The 20,046-nt window shown below is 41.8% G+C and overlaps 1 protein-coding gene, 1 long non-coding RNA gene and 1 pseudogene across 2 annotated transcripts in view; 2 read left to right on the plus strand and 1 right to left on the minus strand.

Moving 5' to 3' along the window:
- The first annotated feature begins 722 nt into the window (after positions 1-722).
- LOC112068675 (3'(2'),5'-bisphosphate nucleotidase 1-like) lies at positions 723-6,426 on the plus strand (annotated as a pseudogene).
- Positions 6,427-6,670: 244 nt separating this feature from the next.
- Positions 6,671-20,046, minus strand: part of LOC112068674 (serine/threonine-protein phosphatase PP1-beta catalytic subunit) — a 20,924-nt gene continuing 7,548 nt past the window's right edge. The window contains exons 2-8 of the mRNA XM_024135876.2: positions 16,348-16,479; positions 15,282-15,512; positions 15,024-15,128; positions 14,866-14,937; positions 14,620-14,771; positions 8,351-8,485; positions 6,671-8,259 (exon numbers count right to left, since the gene is read on the minus strand). Coding sequence (XP_023991644.1) covers positions 8,155-8,259; positions 8,351-8,485; positions 14,620-14,771; positions 14,866-14,937; positions 15,024-15,128; positions 15,282-15,512; positions 16,348-16,479 — 932 coding nt within the window. The 3' untranslated portion in view covers positions 6,671-8,154. The remainder of the gene's footprint in view (positions 8,260-8,350; positions 8,486-14,619; positions 14,772-14,865; positions 14,938-15,023; positions 15,129-15,281; positions 15,513-16,347; positions 16,480-20,046) is intronic.
- LOC139023974 (uncharacterized) lies at positions 10,878-13,969 on the plus strand. The gene is made up of 2 exons (XR_011475205.1): positions 10,878-11,633; positions 12,008-13,969. It is a non-coding gene; the product is annotated as an uncharacterized lncRNA (long non-coding RNA).

Here is a 20,046-nt window from a genome sequence, read left to right on the forward strand (position 1 = left end):
TATGGCCAATATACTACGGCTAATAGTATAGTCGTAGTATATTGGCCATATACCACACCCACTTCGGCCTTATTGCTTATGTAGAGTATCAAAAGCTAGCTTKCGAAGATTATGTAACATTAACGTTAGAGAACATTGTTATTTAGCTAACGTTAGCTAGACGTAAACTATCTAGCGTAGCTAAGTTACAGTAACTTAACAAAAATAAATAAAAAGCCTACTTTTTCAAAAATAAATCCACCAGTAAGAACAGTAAATTTTTTGCACATAACGATAGCTAGCTAGCTAGCTACTTAGAGCTAGCTAACGTTAACGTTATCTATGTAACGTTAGCTAGATAAAGGTATCTAACGTTAGCTAGGTAATGCGTAAGACAATTACCAACAATACAGTAGCTAGCCAACGTTTGTTAACGTTAGCATAACGATCMGGTTGCACCATTAACACCGGTATGTAGCATTATCTGTTTGGCCAATTTACGGGCTGTTGTTTTAATATTCTAACTAAGATACATTAAAATATCATTATAATTACCGTTTAGCCCGTTTCAGCARGTTGACTCCATTATTTCAAACAAATTTTCAAAATCCAACTGCCACTCTCTCGAGCTACAGCTAGCCTAAAGCTAAAGGCTCGCGAACGAACGAACGAACGAACATGCATGATACAACCCGCTCGAGCAGCAATCCGTCGGGCACTTGGACCCATACTTTCCTGCTACTGCTAACTGTGATTGCATAACATTTCCTGGTGTTCCAGGATTTCCATTTACAACCAGTCCTGAGCTGTAACATCTACAGTAGACACTAGTAAGTGCCATTCTCTTCTTTCAGGKAGATAACGTTAGCTAGCTATAGCTATAAGTGCATTGGTAATCTTCAGGGAAAATAGTGTCTTCAATGCTGTTATGTTATTATTTGCTCAATGGAGATTGCTTTCGATATTAGCTAGATACGATTAGCTAGCTTGCTAACCAGCACTGCTGGGGCTGCAGACTTGTGCCACTTGTTAGTTAGCTAGTAGTCTAATGGATGGGGAATAGAAGTTAGAGAATAGACTGATTTGCTTCAAAATATCAGCAGGTTTCAAGCAGTAGCACTATAATACACACACCACTAGCTAGTAACCTTTGGCAGTTGGGTACTCTGTGGAATCATGGACATATACTCAGTTTCAATAACTGCATAAATGAGCCTTATGCCTGGCACACTGCTTGTTACTGTAGCTCAGGGGTAGGCAACCCTGTCCCTGGAGTGCGGCAGATACTGCAGGATTTTGTTCCAACTAGGCACCACACCTTACCAACAGCTAATTGATCAGTTCAATGATTGCTTAAATTCAAAACACCTGGTCTTCCAGGACGGTTAAATCAAAAACATGAAGTGCTTGTAATGGTGAAAGCACAAATACTGTCCTTTTTCCTACTACAGGTAGAGGGTGTGTTGATTCATTCAGTTGACTAAAGTGAGTGATCATATAGATCTATACGCCTTGAGGGTACATAGTATATATTTTTTCTCTCTCTGAGCTGTACACTTTTGTATCTCTCCTTCCTTCAGCAATGTCGGGAAATCCAGCAGTGGTGATGTGTTTGGTGGCTTCGGCTTACGCAGTGGCAGAGAAGGCAGGAGCCATCATACGGAGGGTTCTTCACAGCGGAGAGCTGGGAATCGTGGAAAAGGTTGGACTTACTGAACGGAGAGTGGGGCAAAGTGCTAAATTGAGGGAGATTGATAGACAGTGAGATGGAGGCTGAATGTTGTTTATAAATGATCTCTCACTCTCTTATGTGGACAGACGGGGGCTAACGATCTACAGACACTGGCAGACAGGCTGGTCCAGCAGAGCATATGTGCCTCCCTATCCAAAAGCTTCCCCAAAATCACCATCATCGGAGAGGAGGTGGGTGTGTGCAACATCAGGTATTGAGCTTAAGGGTTGCACTATTGTCTGGGGCAAGTGAACTCAGCAGTCAGGCAAGTTGAGGTTGCCCAAGGTGATTATWWAAAAAAAAAAWTAACAACAAAACTGCAAAGATTTCCAGTAAGCCTAAAAYKGATCTTTCTGGTTCATCCCTATAGTTTAAGTGAAAGATGGACAATGTATGGCAGCTGGGTAAATTGTGGTTGCCCCATYTAGATAGGTTACTATATATTTTTTTCTAACATTGGGGCTACACTGGAAGTGTAACTTCTAGTCAGTGGGAGCAGAGCGCTAGCCGCTATGTCCTATTGCTCTCAGGCGTCACTATGTCCTATTGCTCTTAGGCGTGAGCTGCGCTTAGAATTCTTGAAAATAGAACCAGAACTTACTTTTACACTGGAGCAGCGCAAGCCTTTCAAGGAGCTGGCACGCTTACGCCCAGTTTTCTCTGAAATTAATTGGAGCGTCTCACATTCTGCAAAAGTTATGCGTCCGATGTAGCAGACCAGTAGAACCGATTTTTATGCTTCCCCCTGTTGTTYAAGTGCCCGACAAGTTATCGCAGTTTTGCGTGTAAACCATCTCTCACATCAGGATCTGCCAGAGGAGGCTGTCAGAGGACCTGATTGAGAGCAGTCAGTCTGAAGAAATCCTACAAAAGTCCTGTCCATTGGAATACAGTGCCCTGAAAGAGGAGGAGGTGACTAAACCACCTAAAAACGCTGTGCGGAAGAAAATATGGAGCCTCACCTCAGACAGTGCTGAAAGTCTACATCAGCTACAKCCGATCCCTCTTTGAATACGCCCTACCAGCCTGGATAACAGCTTCACCGCAGCAGATGAATCGGCTACAGATAGTCCAAAACATGGCAATAAAAATGGCTTACAGACTACCAAGATACATCAGCAATCACTAYGYTAACAGCATATCTGGMCTGACATCAATYAACAACAGACAGTCAATCATTGGTCAGAAGTTCATCAACAGAGCCACTCACAACCCATCATTGAAGGAAGCCGTGGGACAGGCCAAATGGACCACAGATACACCCATGTCCATAATGCTGAAACTGACCTAGAAGAGAAAAAATACAACAAAAAATACAACAACAAAAAATAAAATAAAAATATATATCAAAAATACAAAAAAATACAATCAATCGTGTGTGTATGAAAATGTGTAGATATATGTGAATGCACTCCTTAGCGCCCCCACCCCTCTCCCCCTGCACAGTTGTGAGCTATACTTTTAATGAAGTTTTTATCTTTTTTATTTTTACTCTATTTTTATTCTCTATTTTTTCATGCCGGGAAAAGAAATGGGCGAAACTAATCTACGCCCGTTCTGATAAAAACCTTAGGGCATCTAGCCTCGGGGGATGCCTTGCTTGACCACACCCTCCTTCCTTGCTCCTGGCCTGCCCTGCCTCTTCCACCAATCCAATTGTTTCTTATGGACAGAAAAGAGCAGAAGCTCTGAGCTGTCCCATCAGGTCCATTGTCTACTACTGGAGGAGGTGAGACACAGGGTCTTTAGAGCTGAAACCTACTGTACTGATTTGGATCATTTTCTGGGTACTGACTTCTCATTCCAGCTGTGTTTCTGTGTTTGAATGTCCCGGTGTCTGAATTTTAGCTGGTTGTGTGGGTCGACCCCCTTGATGGCACTAAAGAATACACTGAAGGTAAACTTACTACGGCGTTATTATTTTGCCAGTCTTTCGTTTAGATCACTCATTACAGGCTTCCAACACACACCCTCGATTACTACCAGGTATTTCAGTGTCAGACTCTTCTCTTACACTTCCTGTTAGACCTATGCATTGTCCTATTTGACAAAAACATGGGGAACATTTAATTCAGTCATCTCCTAATCATCAGTGCCGATTCCCTTTTTCACTCTCTCGCCTGTCATCCCTGCTGAGCAGCGGCCAAGTGTCTTTACCTGCCAGATCAGGTCCAGATGTGTCATACGGGGTCGGACGCCCAGCTTCTCAGCACGACTCTCCGTATGTTGACAGAGGGAGGGTATTGGGACTGGGAGGGACAAGGGCAGAATAGGTGGATAAAGGAGGAATGCTTGGACTTCTCTATCCTTTTTTTCTTTGCTATTATACTACCCATACATCACTTGTTTGTTCTTCATGCTGGAAAACTACTACAGTATGTCTACTAGATATACAGTATGATGTCAACTTGTGTGAAGTCCACTGCTTGTGTTCCCTTCAACTAACATGTCATCTGATCTCAGGACTTCTTGATCACGTGACTGTACTGATCGCCATTGCGGGGGTCATCAACCAGCCCTTCTTCAATTACCAGGTACCAGCAAGTGATCGACGACAAATAATCTTTCTGCCTTATACCCTCTCACCTATCAGGGCACGTTGAGTAGGGAGAAAACATTGTAGAAATAGGGAGGGAACAGATTTTTCATKTTCAGTTGCAAAACATTGTGCCCTATTGAACACGACCTTGGTCCGTGAGTGTGTAATGTCCTGTGTTTTGTATCCACAGTTGGGGACGGAGACAGCAGACATGGGGAGAACTCTGTGGGGAATGCCAGGACTGTGCGCCTTCGGGTTCGAGCTACAGTAGGTTCCGGATGGCCGACGCATAGTCACCACGACCCGTTCCCACAGCAACAAACTTGTCACAGACACCGTGGATGCCATGGAACCTCATGATGTGATTTGGCGGAGAGTTGGCAGAGCAGGAAATAAGGTGAAATATACAGGGATGAGAAGGTATGGTGGGGGTACATAGGTAAACATCAATAAAATGTCTTATTTCTCTGAACCCTTTCTTTGTGTAGATTGTTCAGCTTGTGGAGGGGAAGGCCTCAGCCTATGTCTTTGCCTGTCTAGGAACTAAAAAGTAGGACACGTGTGCCCCTGAAGCCATCCTGCATGCAGTAGRAGGTAAGCAACATCCTTCTTCTTGATCATCCTGAAAGTACCTCTAATGAGTAATGAAAAAAATAATGGTGTCTTTTTTTCTGTCTGTCCCTCTGCAGGTAAGCTGACAGACATGCATGGCAGTGCGTTGTGTTACGATGCTAATGTTAAGCACATGAATTCTGCTGGGGTGCTGGCCACTCTACGCAACCCCACCAGTAAAGTGCCCCAGTCAGTCCTGCAGGCCCTCAAGCCCTGATTGATACATAATTTACAACTCTGTTATTGTCTAAAAAACCTGCCAAATGATAAAATTCTAGCATCTTTTGTCATGAATGGAATATTTTAATTTCCATAATTACTTGTATAAAATTATCTACGTTGTACCCCAAAGTAATTCATGAGCCATAAACAATAACTAGTAATGCTGTATACTTAGTTCAAATCTCACCTTTCTGGTAAGGTGCTACCTTACCACCGGACGTGCTACCTGTCCCAGACCTGCTGTTTTCAACTCTCTAGAGACCGCAGGAGTGGTAGAGATACTCTTAATGATCGGCTATGAAAAGCCAACTGACATTTACTCCTGATTATTATCTGACCATGCTGGTCATTTATGAACATTTGAACATCTTGGCCATGTTGTTATAATCTCCACCCGGCACAGCCAGAAGAGGACTGGCCACCCCTCATAGCCTGGTTCCTCTAGGTTTCTTCCTAGGTTTTGGCCTTTCTAGGGAGTTTTTCCTAGCCGCTGTGCTTCTACACCTGCATTGCTTGCTGTTTGGGGTTTTAGGCTGGGTTTCTGTACAGCACTTCGAGATATTAGCTGATGTAAGAAGGGCTATATAAAATAAACTTGATTTGATGAAGTGTGGTCACTTGAGGACACAAGCACACAGTACAAATAAAATTAAATATTTTGTATTACCTATTCAAAACTATGAACAAGGCTTGAAATAACGTGCTTTCTAAATATAGTATAACCACAAAATGGCCAACAAAAGTTAAATCTTATTGTACCGGTATGTTTAATGTTAGAACATGTATATTTCCTAAAGTGTCTGACCTGATCGCTGTGAACATCTGAGCGCTAGCTTGGCTTCCTGAACGCTTTTGGAACTCACCTTTCATCTCAAATGAATCTTGTCAGTCTGAGTTGTTTAAATTCAATGTATTATTTTAATGGCTATAAATCAATCTTTGCGCTATAGTGATAAAACCACTCTCCTGCTACGTTATCTAAGGATTGCAGGCATGTGGCTGTGAATTAAGATTCARCCAGGAGTTGGACAGTCGGAAGAGGGAATTAAATGCTAGGAGGAACATCMCAGCTCCAAGTGGTTCAGATTTCACATTCTACTTTACACRGGCTCAGAAAATATACTGTCTTTGGGAACCAGGGCTATYGCTCAATGCAAGCCATTTAGAGCTACGGCAGTGAAAATGTCAGAACAAGAACCACGCAGGTCCCCTAAACAGGGGACATTACATCTGAGATCATAAAAAAACTTTTACTGTATAGATACTTTAGATACACTTCTGGTATAAAGAATCACATTTGTACAAAATATTTCTAAACAGCCCAGACTGATTCATTACCCAAATGAATGGCACAATAATCATGAAACAGACATAGTAGGCCAAGGGTGCCTTCAAAACATATGAAACGCATGTCCAAATGATTTGATAAAACTGCTAATCTACATTTACAATTGGTTGACGGATATGTAATTATTACTTTTCTGATGGACAGTGGAACAACACTAGGCCCTCCCACACTGCTCCCATTGAGTAGCTGCGTTTTTTTTTTTTAACGCAGCCCAAAGAATAATGACAGACACGAGAGGCAGGGTCAACGGCACTGTTCCATTTATTCCATTCAAAGAGTCAAATAAATTTTACAAATCTCTAAACTGTTTAAAACACTGAGTTTCCAACTTGAAGAGACTGATAGATCAGAACAAGGCAAAAGGCGAGATATAGCCAAACTCAAGCCTAAAATATTATTYGAATATTCCTTAGTAAGCTCATTAGTTGGATGACAATCCTGAACCAGATATTGGAATCATCTTCCCAGAAAAGGTACACATACTGTATTCACGTTCTGATGCCTTGCTGGTAGTTGACATCGTCAGCCTCTTTCGGCTGTCCTAAGTTCTACCACTAGGGGGCAGCAATGTCTAAGTAAGTGATCCCGCTCCAAAGTGCCATCTCGGCCTCACCCCGAGCTTGGTAATAAGCGTGTGATGTAATATGCCATGTTTACAAGAACTGCAGGGGCAATGGGGGATGCTGAAAACAGCTTGTAATCGTCTAGTGGGGCCAACTGGCCGTGTTTATGAGAAAAATAATATTCAWCACCAATAGAAATCCGGTGCCTTTGACTCAACTTTCCAAGCCACCACCATCTATGCATTCTCACAGGCACACAGTTAAAGCAATGTCCATAAACAGTCTTCAGCAATTGAAGCAGGTTCAGTGGATACGAGGAGAGGGCTGGTGTGGTGGTGGAAAAGATTGATTCAAAACCAACAGGCATTTTAAACACCCATTTGTTGTGAACCCTTTGAGTTGAGGACACATGACCTTAACTGTACTAGTTGTTAACTGTTAACATGTATACACAGTTAAAATGTACAGAATGTGTATACAATACATGCCCAGTGTGTATATACCGTCATTTTGTATGGTTCTGATAATATGCATTTGTACAAGTACTTTCAAAGTTGTTAATAGTTCATTAGTGTCTCCATAAAGAGAGAAATTTGAGTCCAACGTGGTGAAAATGACTTTCTCCAAACTCATTAAGAGGCAAAACCATTCCACTCAGTTACTGTAGCCAAAACGGCCAATGTTATTAGTAATATTGTGAGAAGGTTACACATTAGCAGGGTAAATTGTGAGACTGGGTGGAGGGGATCTCACGTTATTGGTATTGAAGAGTCAAGGCTGGGGTAAAGAACCCAACTCACTCGCGCACACACTCAAATCAAATTCAATACTTTTTCTATACCTGAAGGCAGAAAAGCGTCCCTTCAGAATGCATTGCCCCTTTCCACAAAAGGTGTGTATCGTATTTCTGCACCTTAGCAACCCATTTCATAGCATTGAAAAACCACATGTCACTTATATTATTAATAAAAATACCAACAAACAAGCAAAGAAAAAAAAAATACGTTCACAGCAAAGATTTAATATTTTACACATGAAATAGGTGAGTGGGGGTCAGGGGGGCTAGAGCGCTTCCCATAGATGGGAGGGAGGGGACAGGACGTTGCAGGGGGCAATAGAGGAAATGGTGCAAGGAGGAGGCGAGATGGAGGCCAGGCGCTCACCTCTTCTTTGGGGCTTGGGCAGTACGAGGCGGGGTTACAGGGCGTCCCGTGTTCACTCCCCCATACTGGTACTTAGCTTTTTTCTCTGACGGCTTCAAAATCTGAGAGAGAAAGTATTAATACTTAGTGTGTTAACAGCACTGGGAGACTCATCCACAGTAAGTGAGTGTGTGCGTGCGCGTTTGTTCTCACCTGAAAGGAACACATGAGGGACTCGTCCACGCTCATCATGCCCCCAGCGTTGTCAAACTCCCCGCAGTAGTTGGGAGCTGAGAACAGCGTCACCAGCTGCCGTTTGGCAAAGAACTCGTAGCCGTCCTCAACAACCTTCAGGTACAGAACACTTTTAAGTTAACGAACATCCTTTAGAGTTTCATCCTAATGAACATGGCCCTCAGTATCTCATGCATCCTAATGAAAAGTGGTGTAAAAATACTTTAAAAGTACTACTTTAGTCTAGGGTTATTTTTTACAACTTGACTACATTCCTAAAGAAAAGTTAATAATTTATCTCCATACATTTTCCCTGACACCCAAAAAGTACTCGTTACATTTTGAATGATTGCTTTTCCTGCTAAAGTCGAATTCACACACTTAAAGAGAACATCCCTACTGCCTCTGATCTGGTGGACTCACTAAACACATGCTTCGTTTGTAAATTATGACTGAGTGTTGGAGCATGACCCTTGCTATCCGTAAATGAAGGAAATTATGCCGTCTGGTTTGCTTAATATAAGGAATTAGACAATATTTACAACCAAATACTTTTACACTGACTTCAGTATTTTACTGGGTGACTTACTTGAGTCACTCTCTATTAAGGTAGCTTTACTTTTACCACCACTGCTAATGAACCAATAGCCCTCAGTATCTCATACATCCTAATGAACCAATAGCCCTCAGTATCTCATACATCCTAATGAACCAATAGCCCTCAGTATCTCATACATCCTAATGAACCAATAGCCCTCAGTATTAGGGCCGGGACAATAACAGTATCAATACTTGAAAGGAACCACACAAAACAAATGTAACTTCTTTAGGAAAACAGCCCAAATGTTGGAAACAAACACCATTATGTTGTCATCCAGTAGGGATGCACAATTTGAATAAAATAACAATTTACGATTTTTGGGGCCGGATATTGCAATTGTGATTTTCAAACACTTGCTAATTTCATAAGACATGGTTAAAACAAGTGTCCAGGTAGAGAAGATCACTTCTAAATGTATATCATATGAATACATTCTGTGCTAACTGAATATAAAACCAAATCCCCCCAAAATTGTTGAACAGTGTTATAGGGTACATATGATAGACAGGATTATTTCACCTACATATTAACAAACACATGAACATGACCAATAGTGTGCTATAATGCAGCACAATTTAATTCATGACCRACATTGAGCCCCTATTTTCTATACTACATTACCAAAAGTATGTGGATACCTGCTCGTCAAACATCTCATTCCAAAATCATGGGCATTAATATGGAGTTGGTCCCCCCTTTGCTGCTATAACAGCCTCCACTCTTCTGGGAAGGCTTTCCACTAGATGTTAGAACTTGCTTTCATTCAACCACAAGAGCATTAGTGAGGTCAGGCACTGATGTTGGGCAAATAGGCCTGGCTTGCAGTAGGCAGTCCAATTCATCCCAAAGGTGTCGATGGAGTTGAGGTCAGGGCTCTGTGCAGGCCAGTTAAGTTCTTCCACACCGATCTCGACAAACCATTTCTGTATGGACCCTGTTTTGTRCACTGGGGCATTGTCATGCTGAAACAGGTAAGGGCCTTCCCCAAACTGTTGCCACAAAGTTGGAAGCACAGAATCATCTAGAATGTCATTGTATGCTGTAGCGTTAAGAATTCTCTTAATTGGAAGTAAGGGGCCAAGCCCGAACCATGACAAACAGTCCCAGATCTAACTTTGCACTATGCATTCGGGCAGGTAGCGTTCTCCCGACAAACCCAGGTTTGTCCATCGGACTGCCAGATGAAGCGTAATTCATCACTGCTCCAGAGTCCAATGGCGGTGAGCTTCACACCACTCCAGCCGACGCTTGACATTGCGCATGGTGATTTTAAACTTGTGTGCAGCTGCTCGGCCATGGAAATCCACTTCATGAAGCTCCCGACTATCAGTTATTGTGCTGACGTTGCTTCCTGAGGCAGTTTGGAACTCGGTAGTAGGGTTGCAAAGGGTCRGAAACTTTTTCTAGATATTTTCCATGGGAAGTTAAGCCCGGGAATTTGGGGAATTTTGTTTAAAATTGTCAAACGTTAGCTTATAACAGTGAACCTTTTTTTGTGGGATACACAAGGAAATTCTAGGTCTTGTGGCATATTTTGGTTAAACTATCCCCAATTCAATGGAATTGCAACCCTCTGCATGCATAGTGCATTCGTCCATCACATGTGCAATGCACTCTTCCATCACACATACAGCTGATTCAAGATCTTGCACACTAATGAGATGCTATTGAGCCCACACTACTACACTGTCTGAGCCAAGGAGTACAGTCGTGGCCAAAAGTTTAGAGAATGACACAAATATTAATTTTCACACAGTCTGCTGCCTCAGTTTGTATGATGGCAATTTGCTTATACTCCAGAATGTTATGAAGAGTGATCAGATGAATTGCAATTAATTGCAAAGTCCCTCTTTGCCATGCAAATGAACTGAATCCCCAAAAAACATTTCCACTGCATTTGGACCAGCTGACATGTCAGTGATTATCTTGTTAAAACCTGTTTGGGATAGGGGGCAGCATTTTCACTTTTGCATGAAATGTGTGCCCAGAGTAAACTGCCTGCTACTCTGTCCCAGATGCTAATATATGCATATTATTAGTAGTATTGGATAAAAAAAACTCTGAAGTTTCTACAACTGTGAATGATGTCTGTGAGTATAACAGAACTGATTTGGCAGGCGAAAACCTGAGAAATCCAGTCGGGAAGTAGTTTCTTTTTTGGTTTTGTCGTTTTCTATTCAATGCCATTACAGTATCCATTGACTTAGGACTCAAATTGCAGTTCCTATGCCTTCCACTAGATGTCAACAGTCTTTAGAAATTGTTTCAGGCTTGTATTCTGAAAAATGAGGAAGTAAGAGCAGTCTGAATGAGTGGAACCTAAAGTGTCACAGAGCTTTTTTATGCGCACGACCGAGAGAGTGCCTTTCTTGTTTACCTTTTATATTGACAACGTTATTGTCCGGTTGAAATATTATCGATTATTTAGGCTAAAAACAACCTGAGGATTATTGAATATAAACATYGTTTGACATGTTTCTATGAACTTCACGGATACAATTTGGATTTTGTCTTCCTGTTTTGACTGCGTTTGAGCCTGTGGATTACTGAAGAAAACGMGAACAAAACTGAGGTTTTTGGATATAAAGAGACTATCGAACAAAAGGAACATTTGAGTAAATGAATGTCTGCTGAGTGCAACCATATGAAGATCATCAAAAGGTAAGGGATTAATTTTATCTCTATTTCTGACGTGTGTAACTCTTCTACTTGGCTGGTTACTGTTTGTAATGATTTGTCTGCTGGGCTATGTTCTCAAATAATCGTAAGGTATGCTTTCGCCGTAAAGCATTTTTAAAAATCTGACACCGTGGTTGGATTCACAAGAAGTTAATCTTTAAACCTATGTAAAATATGTTTTGTTCTCAGAATTTTTATAATGAGTATTTCTGTATTTGAATTTGGCGCCCAGCAGTTTCACTGGCTGTTGAAGAGGTGGGACACTAACATCTCACGTACCCTAGAGAAGTTATTATACTATTTATCTGTACATGGAATTGTATTTTTTTTTTAAACTTTTTTTCTAATCTTTACAGGAAAATGCCACAGGCACTATCTGATGTGTGGAGACATTTCACTGCAGCTAATGTAGAAGGAAAAGCTGTGTACATTTGCAAATACTGTGCCAAATCATGTATGAAGAATGCAATAAAGATGCAGAATCATCTGGCCAAGTGCATAAAGTTCCCTCAGCGCTCACAACAAGCAACCTCTGACAAATGTCCCTCTACTTCTATTCAAGGTGAAAAGATGAATCAGACACCTTATTGATAGCAACAGCTCATGGTCCTTCTGGAATCAGAAGTTTTTTTGACCTAATGGAGGAACGTAGTCAGAGAAATKATGATTAATGTCTTGCTCGAGCTGTGTATGCAACTTGTTTGGGAACACACACACCAAAGCACGCAACAGGCTGACCAATACAAGGGTTGAAAAATTGGTGGCCATCCGGACAAATATGGCTTTTTGAGCCTGACAACAAGCCATCCTCAACAAGGTCGGAAAGTGACAGTGAAGATGAGGCCTCAGAGTCTGATGTTCAAGAGGTGGACATTGAGGAGGTCCAGGGAGAAGACATGGAAGCCTGAGAGGAAGACAACCAAAGCTTTAGTTTAGACTATCATTTTACAGATTTTGGGAGAYGCGATGTATCATTGGGGATCATTCAATATTCCCTTAATTTTGTTGTTTAGTGAAATCATCCCATGTGAAGAGTCAACTCATTTAAAGTTAAAAAATAATTAGTTACGAATTTATTTCTAATGGAAGGATTTAATCATTAGCAATTATGTCTACTTATGATAAGGTAAATGGTTTCCATCTCTGAATATTCCCCAAAATGTGCAACCCTGCTCGGTAGTGAGCGTTGCAACCGTGAGCTTGTGGTGCCTACCATTTCGCGGCTGAGCTGTTGTTGSTCCTAGATGTTTCCACTTCACAATAACAGTGCTTACAGTTGACCGGGGAAGCTCTAGAACTGACTGACCTATGACGGTGCCACGTTGAAACTCACTGAGCTCTTCAGTAAGGCCATTCTACTGCCAATGTTTGTCTATGGAGATTGCATGGCTGTGTGCTGGATTTTATACATCTGTCAGCAGCAGGTGTGGCTGAAATAGCCGAATCCACATACTTTTGTATGTATSTATCTATATATACACACACAAAAGTATATATATTTACCATTATGAGTAATTAAATAAGCTAAGTTAGTCATTTATTCAGGCAGCCATAGGCTGCAGATAGAATAGGAAGCTTATGATTGAGTAATTATGTACCCTGAACAAAAATATAAACGCAACATGTAAAGTGCTAGTCCCATGTTTCATGAGCTGAAATAAGAGCCCAGAAATGTTCCATAAACACAAAAAGCTTAAAGGTAATAACATGTTGTGCACAAATGTGTTTACATCACTGTTAATGAGCATTTTATTACATTTACATTTAAGTCATTTAGCAGACGCTCTTATCCGATTTTATCCTTTGTCAAGATAATCTATCCACTTGACAGGTGTGGCATATCAAGAAGCTGATTAAACAGCATGAACATTGCACAGGTGCACCTTGTGCTGGGGACAATTAAAGGCCACTAAAATGTGCAGTTGTCACAACATAATGCCACCGAATGTCTCAAGTTGAGGGATATTGCAATTGGCATGCTGACTGCAGGAATGTCCACCAGAGCTGTTGCCAGAGAATTTAATGTTAATTTCTCTACCATAAGCCACCTGTGCAATGTACAACGTCATTTTAGAGAATTTGGCAGTACATCCAACCGACCTCACAACCGCAGACCACATGTAACCATGTCAGCCCAGGACCTCCACATGTCTGTAATAAAACCCTTTTGTGGCGAAAAACTAATACTGACTGGCTGGGCCTGGCTCCCCAGTGGGTCAGCCTGGATCCAGGCTCAACCATGGATGCGCCCCTGCCCAGTCATGTGAAATCCATAGATTAAGGCCTAATAMATTTATTTCAATTGACTGATTTCCTTATATGAACTGTATGTCATGTTGCTTCTTGCTGTCGCCACAACTCTGAGGCACTTTTTGCACAACACTTGCATTTGGTTGACATTGGTTTGCCTGTCGCTGAAATACTTCCAAATCACTGAAGATGTGCACTTTGGCACCAAATCAACATTCAGTAGCACTAGCAGGACTCATTTTTCTGACACACTAAGGTCAAGCCACAGAGTTTCTAAACATCCTACTGTACTATCTTTGGTGAAGCCCTTTTCTCTTCTCATCACCATCTAACTGCGCGCCCGAAACAGGGATGCTTGTGATTCGCCTGCATGTGCACGCCATGCAGAGTGAGAGAGCCCGCTTGTGATTGGTCAGCATCCTTTGTGCATGTAGAGAGTGAATGYGCATCTCATTGGAGGTAAACAGTGTAGTTTGTTGTATTAATGAAGTTTCAAAGAAAGGAGAAAAGTCACAGCCTCTTGCGATATGGATATTGCATGTCAATATCGCACTCGCGATTTTAATTTGATTAAGTCGTGCAGCCCTATCATCCAGAGTCACATTTATTCTCCCAGTTTCAGCACACGTTTTACATACAGCAGGTTTTTAAAGGTCTTCTTCCTGTTGCGATACTGGTATCGTCACAGCCCTACATTGGGTCAGTATAAAGGCTCTACCTGGTGGGCTCTGCAGATGAGGTCCAGGTCATGGCGGTTGAGGAACTTGCTGACCACGTCAGCCCCAAAGGTGAAGGAGACACCCCGGTCGTTTTCCCCCCAACCCTGCACGTCTTTGTCTGGATCTGACCACAGCAGGTCACACAGCAGGCCTAGCACAGAGAAAGCGCAGTCAGCACAGTCAGAGCCAGTCACAAATACATCACAAAACATGTAACCCCCCCCCCGAAACACACGTTAACACACCTGTGTCAGGGACATCAGTGGGCCTCATGATGCGTCGGATTTGCTCCATGGACTGCAGATCAGGAGAGAGACCTGAGGAAAAGGGATGATTGTTAATGAATAATATTAAAAAATAATAATAGGGATTGAATTGATAGAAAAGCCCCCATGCATACTACCTCCATGGCAGCAGAAGATCTTCTCATCGATTATAGCGGCAATGGGCAAACAGTTGAAGCAATCTGTGAATGTCTTCCACAGCTTTATGTTGAATCTGCGTTTGCCTGGGGAACACAACATTGAAAGGACATGGAATTATGCTAAGAATTAGTAGAGATCACAAAAGCAATACTATTATGGATCCTCCATCCTCACTGAGAAAGGTAACTGATTCAGCATGTGTGTGTGTGTGTGTGTGACACTGCTTCTGGTCTTACACTCGTCATAGAAACCGTAGATGCGGTTGATGGAGGCACATTCGTGGTTTCCTCTGAGCAGGAAGAAGTTCTCGGGGTATTTGATCTTGTAGGCCAGCAGTAGGCAGATGGTTTCCAGGGACTGCTTGCCTCGGTCCACGTAATCCCCCAGGAACAGGTAGTTAGCCTCCGGYGGGAAGCCCCCGTACTCAAAGAGCCGCAGCAGGTCTGTGTACTGGCCATGGATATCACCTAGAGAGAGGGGTTTGTGAGACGACCATTATTTGATGTACCCTTTATTTAACCAGGGAAGTCACATTGAGATTGACACAGCCTTTCTTTTTTAAAGTGCGCCCTGGACACCTGGAAGGAGTGAAGAAGAGAGTGAGTGACTAGACTTGAGCCAGATTGTGTCCTTGCTGGAAGGGAGATGGCCCCATCCGGCAGAGCCGCAGACCCTCAAGGGAGACAGCATTTATATCCTCCTGCTCTACTTACTGAGCTAGGCCTTTGTCTCTCCAATGTGTTATCCTATCCTCTCCTTTCTCTCTGACATTTTGGCTGAAAGACAACTGTGTGTGGTAATGCGTAAATGCGTAAAAATGTATAGAATGGTATGGATAGTGCCAGGACACCAGTGAATTTATAGGTATCTGTGGTTTTATTTGCCTGAAGATTTCTATGAGGACAGGTATGGGTACCTGTATATAGCTTCATAATTCTGTATTTTATTCCATGCGTTTTCATTTCCTTATTTCTAACTCTCATTGGGAAAGAGCTCCTAAGTAAGCATTTCACAGTGAAGTCTACACCTGCTATATTCGGCACATGACAATTAAATGTGATTTGATTTAGGTAAGCTTCTGGACGCCTTTTTCTTGGCCATGTAAAATCACTCACCTTAGGCCTATGTCAGCTTTTTATATTTTTCTAACCCTGGTATGACTCATTTCTCATATGGTATTTGTGCTCTAAGATACACAGAGAGCGAGAGAGAGCGCGAGACAGAGAGCGCGAAACAGAGAAAGAGAGACAGAGAGTGCTCCAGAGTAAGGATAGAGCAAGCGGGAGAACTATTTGTACTGACCACAGATTTTGAGCGGCGCCTCCAGCTCCAGTAGGATGGGCTGGCTGAGGAAGATCTCCCGGGACTTGATGCACAACCCCCGCACCTCCGCCTCCGTCATCTGGACTATCTTCCCTGGACGGCATCCTCGCACTTGACAAAAAGATAGGGCAATCAATCATCACAACCATGAGTCATGACCCTGCTCTCCATTGTAATCATGCCGACTGTGTTTCATATGCTTTTTATGGTCTTCAAATCAGTGCAGAAAATGAAACCACCGTGTAAGTCCTAAAAGAAGAAACAAAAGTCAGACCAAATCCTTTTGAGATCGTTGCAAAACCTCACATTTCAATGTCATAAAAATAGCAATGTAATTTCATTCAGATCATCAGATGGCATAGATATACACTTTGACCAATAATAATTACACTGTTGAAACAAAAACACCTTCCAAGGCCCTAACCGATTTCTAATAGGATGACGACTACTGCATACCTAATGGACATTTAGAAAAGGCCTTCTGCTCGACTTCACAAATGACAGAGGATTGCAGGTCACAGCCATTTGACTTTCATTAACAGTAATCGATTGGCTAATGGTTTTAAGGGAGTCACCGAGTCAACCTCCCGGCTAGSACGTGGATGACATGGAGTTGGGATTWYTTTTTTTTAAGGCTTGCCATTTCGGGTTCAGCAATGTGCTGGCARCATGAAAGGAGAGAGAGCGAGACAGCAAGTGATTGTCACTGCTGCTGTGTACAGTGTTCCAAGTGGGGATAAAGTGTCTTGAAAGCATGTTATGTATAATTTGATGGTAAAATGCTTTTTATTCATTCATAGTGTGTATTATTTAGGCTAATAAATACAGATGAGGTTGACTGTATTTTTTGTAAGTTTCAAGTTAATGTCACGTGCACAAGTATAGTGAAATGCCTTTTCTTGCACGCTCTAAACCCAACAATGCAGTAATCAATATCAATGTAGTACTACAAAATAACAACGGAAGGACAAAAAACACGAGAAATAAAAATAAGAACACGAGAAAGTAAGAAGCTATATACAGGGTCAGTTCCAATACCTTATTTATACTGAACAAAATTGTTAAAACGCAACATGCAACAATTAACGGTTTCACTGAGTTACAGTTCATATAAGGAAATACGCCCACCCACTTGGGAGCCAGGACGACCCATCTCTAAAACGAAGTTGAGGCAGCTTATGGTAGAGAAATGAACATTCAATTCTCTGGCAACAGCTCTGGTGGACATTCCTGCAGTCATCATGCCAATTGCACACCCTCTCATAACTTGAGACATCTGTGGCATTGTGTTGTGTGACAAAACTGCACATTTTAGAGTGGCCTTTTATTGTTTCCAGCACAAGATGCACCTGTGTAATGATCATGCTGTTTAATCAGCTTCCTGATATGMCACACCTGTCAGGTGGATGGATTACCTTGGCAAAGGTGAAATGCTCACTAACAGGGATGTGCACAAAATATGAGAGTAATAAACTTTTTGTGCGTATGGAACATTTKCATTTTTTTTWWATTATAGCTAATGAAACATGGGACCAACACTACATGTTGCCTTCACATTTTTGTTCAGTGTAAAATGTGCTGGGCTATTGGAGTGATAGAGATATACTACATGGACAAAAGTAAATGGACACCCTTTCAAATKAGTGGATTCAGCTATTTTAGCCACACTCGTTGACAGGTATAAAATCCAGCACACAGCCATGCAATTTCCATAGACAAACATTGGCAGTAGAATGGCCAGTACTGAAGAGCTCAGTGACTTTCAATGTGGCACTGTCATTGGATGCCACCTTTCTAACAAGTCAGTTCAGCACTGGTCAACTGTAAGTGCTGTTACTGTGAAGTGGAAACGTCTTGGAGCAACAACGGATCAGCCACAAACTGGTAGGCCACACAAGCTCACAGAACGGGACCGCCGAGTTCTGAAGCACATAGTGCGTAAAAATTGTTTGTCCTTGGTTGCAACACTGACTATTGTGTTCCAAACTGCCTCTAGAAGCAACATCAGCACAACAACGGTTAGTCGGGAGTTTCATAAAATGGGKTTCCATGGCCGAGCAGCCGCACACAAGCCTGAGATCACCACTCACAATGCAAAGCATCGGCTGGAGTGGTGTAAAACTTGACACCATTGGAATCTGGAAACACATTCTCTGGGATGATTAAACACGCTTCACCATCTGGTAGTCCAATGGCGTTTACCTGGGTTTGGCGGATGCCAGGAGAACGCTACCTGCCCMAATGCATAATGCCAACTAGAGGTTGACCAACTAGAGGTAGGCATGGCCGATTAATTATGGCCGATTTCAAGTTCATATAACAATGGGCAATCGGCATTTTTGGACGCCGATTACATTGCAATCCACAAGGAAGCTGCGTGGCAGGCTGACCACCTGTTACGCGAGTGCAGCAAGGAGCCAAGGTAGGTTGCTAGCATTAAACTTATCTTATAAAAAACAATCAATCTTCACATAATCACTAGTTAACCTAGTAACATCATCAACCATGTGTAGTTAACTAGCTTGTCCTGTGTTGCATATAATCAATACAGTGGCTGTTGATTTATCATCGAATCACAGCCTACTTCAACTTCGCCAAACGGGTGATGATTTAAAAGCACAATCTTTGCACAAATGTACCTAACCATAAACAATCAATGCCTTTCTTAAAATCAATACACAGAAGTATATATTTTTAAACATGCATACTTAGTTTAAAAAATTCATGTTAGCAGGCAATATTAACTAGGAAAATTGTGTCACTTCTCTTGCATTCAGTGCAAGCAGAGTCAGGGTATATGCAACARTTTGGGCCGCCTGGCATTTGCGAACTAATTTTCCAGAATTTTAAATAATTATGACATAACATTGAAGGTTGTGCAATGTAACAGCAATATTTAGACATAGGGCTGCTGAACACAGTGGTGGATTAACAAGAAGTTAAGTTTTAATTTGGTGTATTGTGATTGTAGGAAAGTTAAATATTTCGAATCATTTTTTGAATTTCGCGCTCTGCAATTTCATGTTGTCGAAACTTTCCGCTAGCGGAACCCCCAGCCGTAACAGGTTAACTGGGAATATTGAAGAACTGGTAATATTGAACCACCAGCTTTCATATTGTTCTGAGCAAGGAACTTAAAAACGTTAGCTTTTTTACATGGCACATATTGCACTTTTACTTTCTTCTCCAACACTGTTTTTGCATTATTTAAACCAAATTGAGCGTGTTTCATTATTTTTTTGAGACTAAATAGATTTTATGTATTATATTAAGTTAAAATAAGTGTCCATTGTTCATTTAGTATTGTTGTAATGTTCATTATTACACACACAAATATATATAAATCGTCCGATTAATCGGTATCGGCTTTTTTTGGTCCCAATAAATCGGTATCGAAAAATCATAAATCAGTCGACCTCTAGTGCCAACTGTAAAGTTTGAGTTGTCATCAAACCCCCTCCCCAAACATTTCTCATCAGATCTACACGAATCACGTAGGTCACCTATTTTGGATTGAAAATGGTGAATTTTGCAAAAAGGTGACTAGTTTGCATCCCTGAATTCAGATTATTTCTGTGCTTCCAATTTTGTGGCAACAATTTGGGGAAGTCCCTTTCCTGTTTTAGCATGACAATGGCTCCATGCAAAAGCAAGGTCCATACAGAAATGGTTTGTCGA

Source organism: Salvelinus sp. IW2-2015, unplaced genomic scaffold (assembly GCF_002910315.2).
Source record: "Salvelinus sp. IW2-2015 unplaced genomic scaffold, ASM291031v2 Un_scaffold648, whole genome shotgun sequence".
NCBI lineage: Eukaryota > Metazoa > Chordata > Actinopteri > Salmoniformes > Salmonidae > Salvelinus > Salvelinus sp. IW2-2015.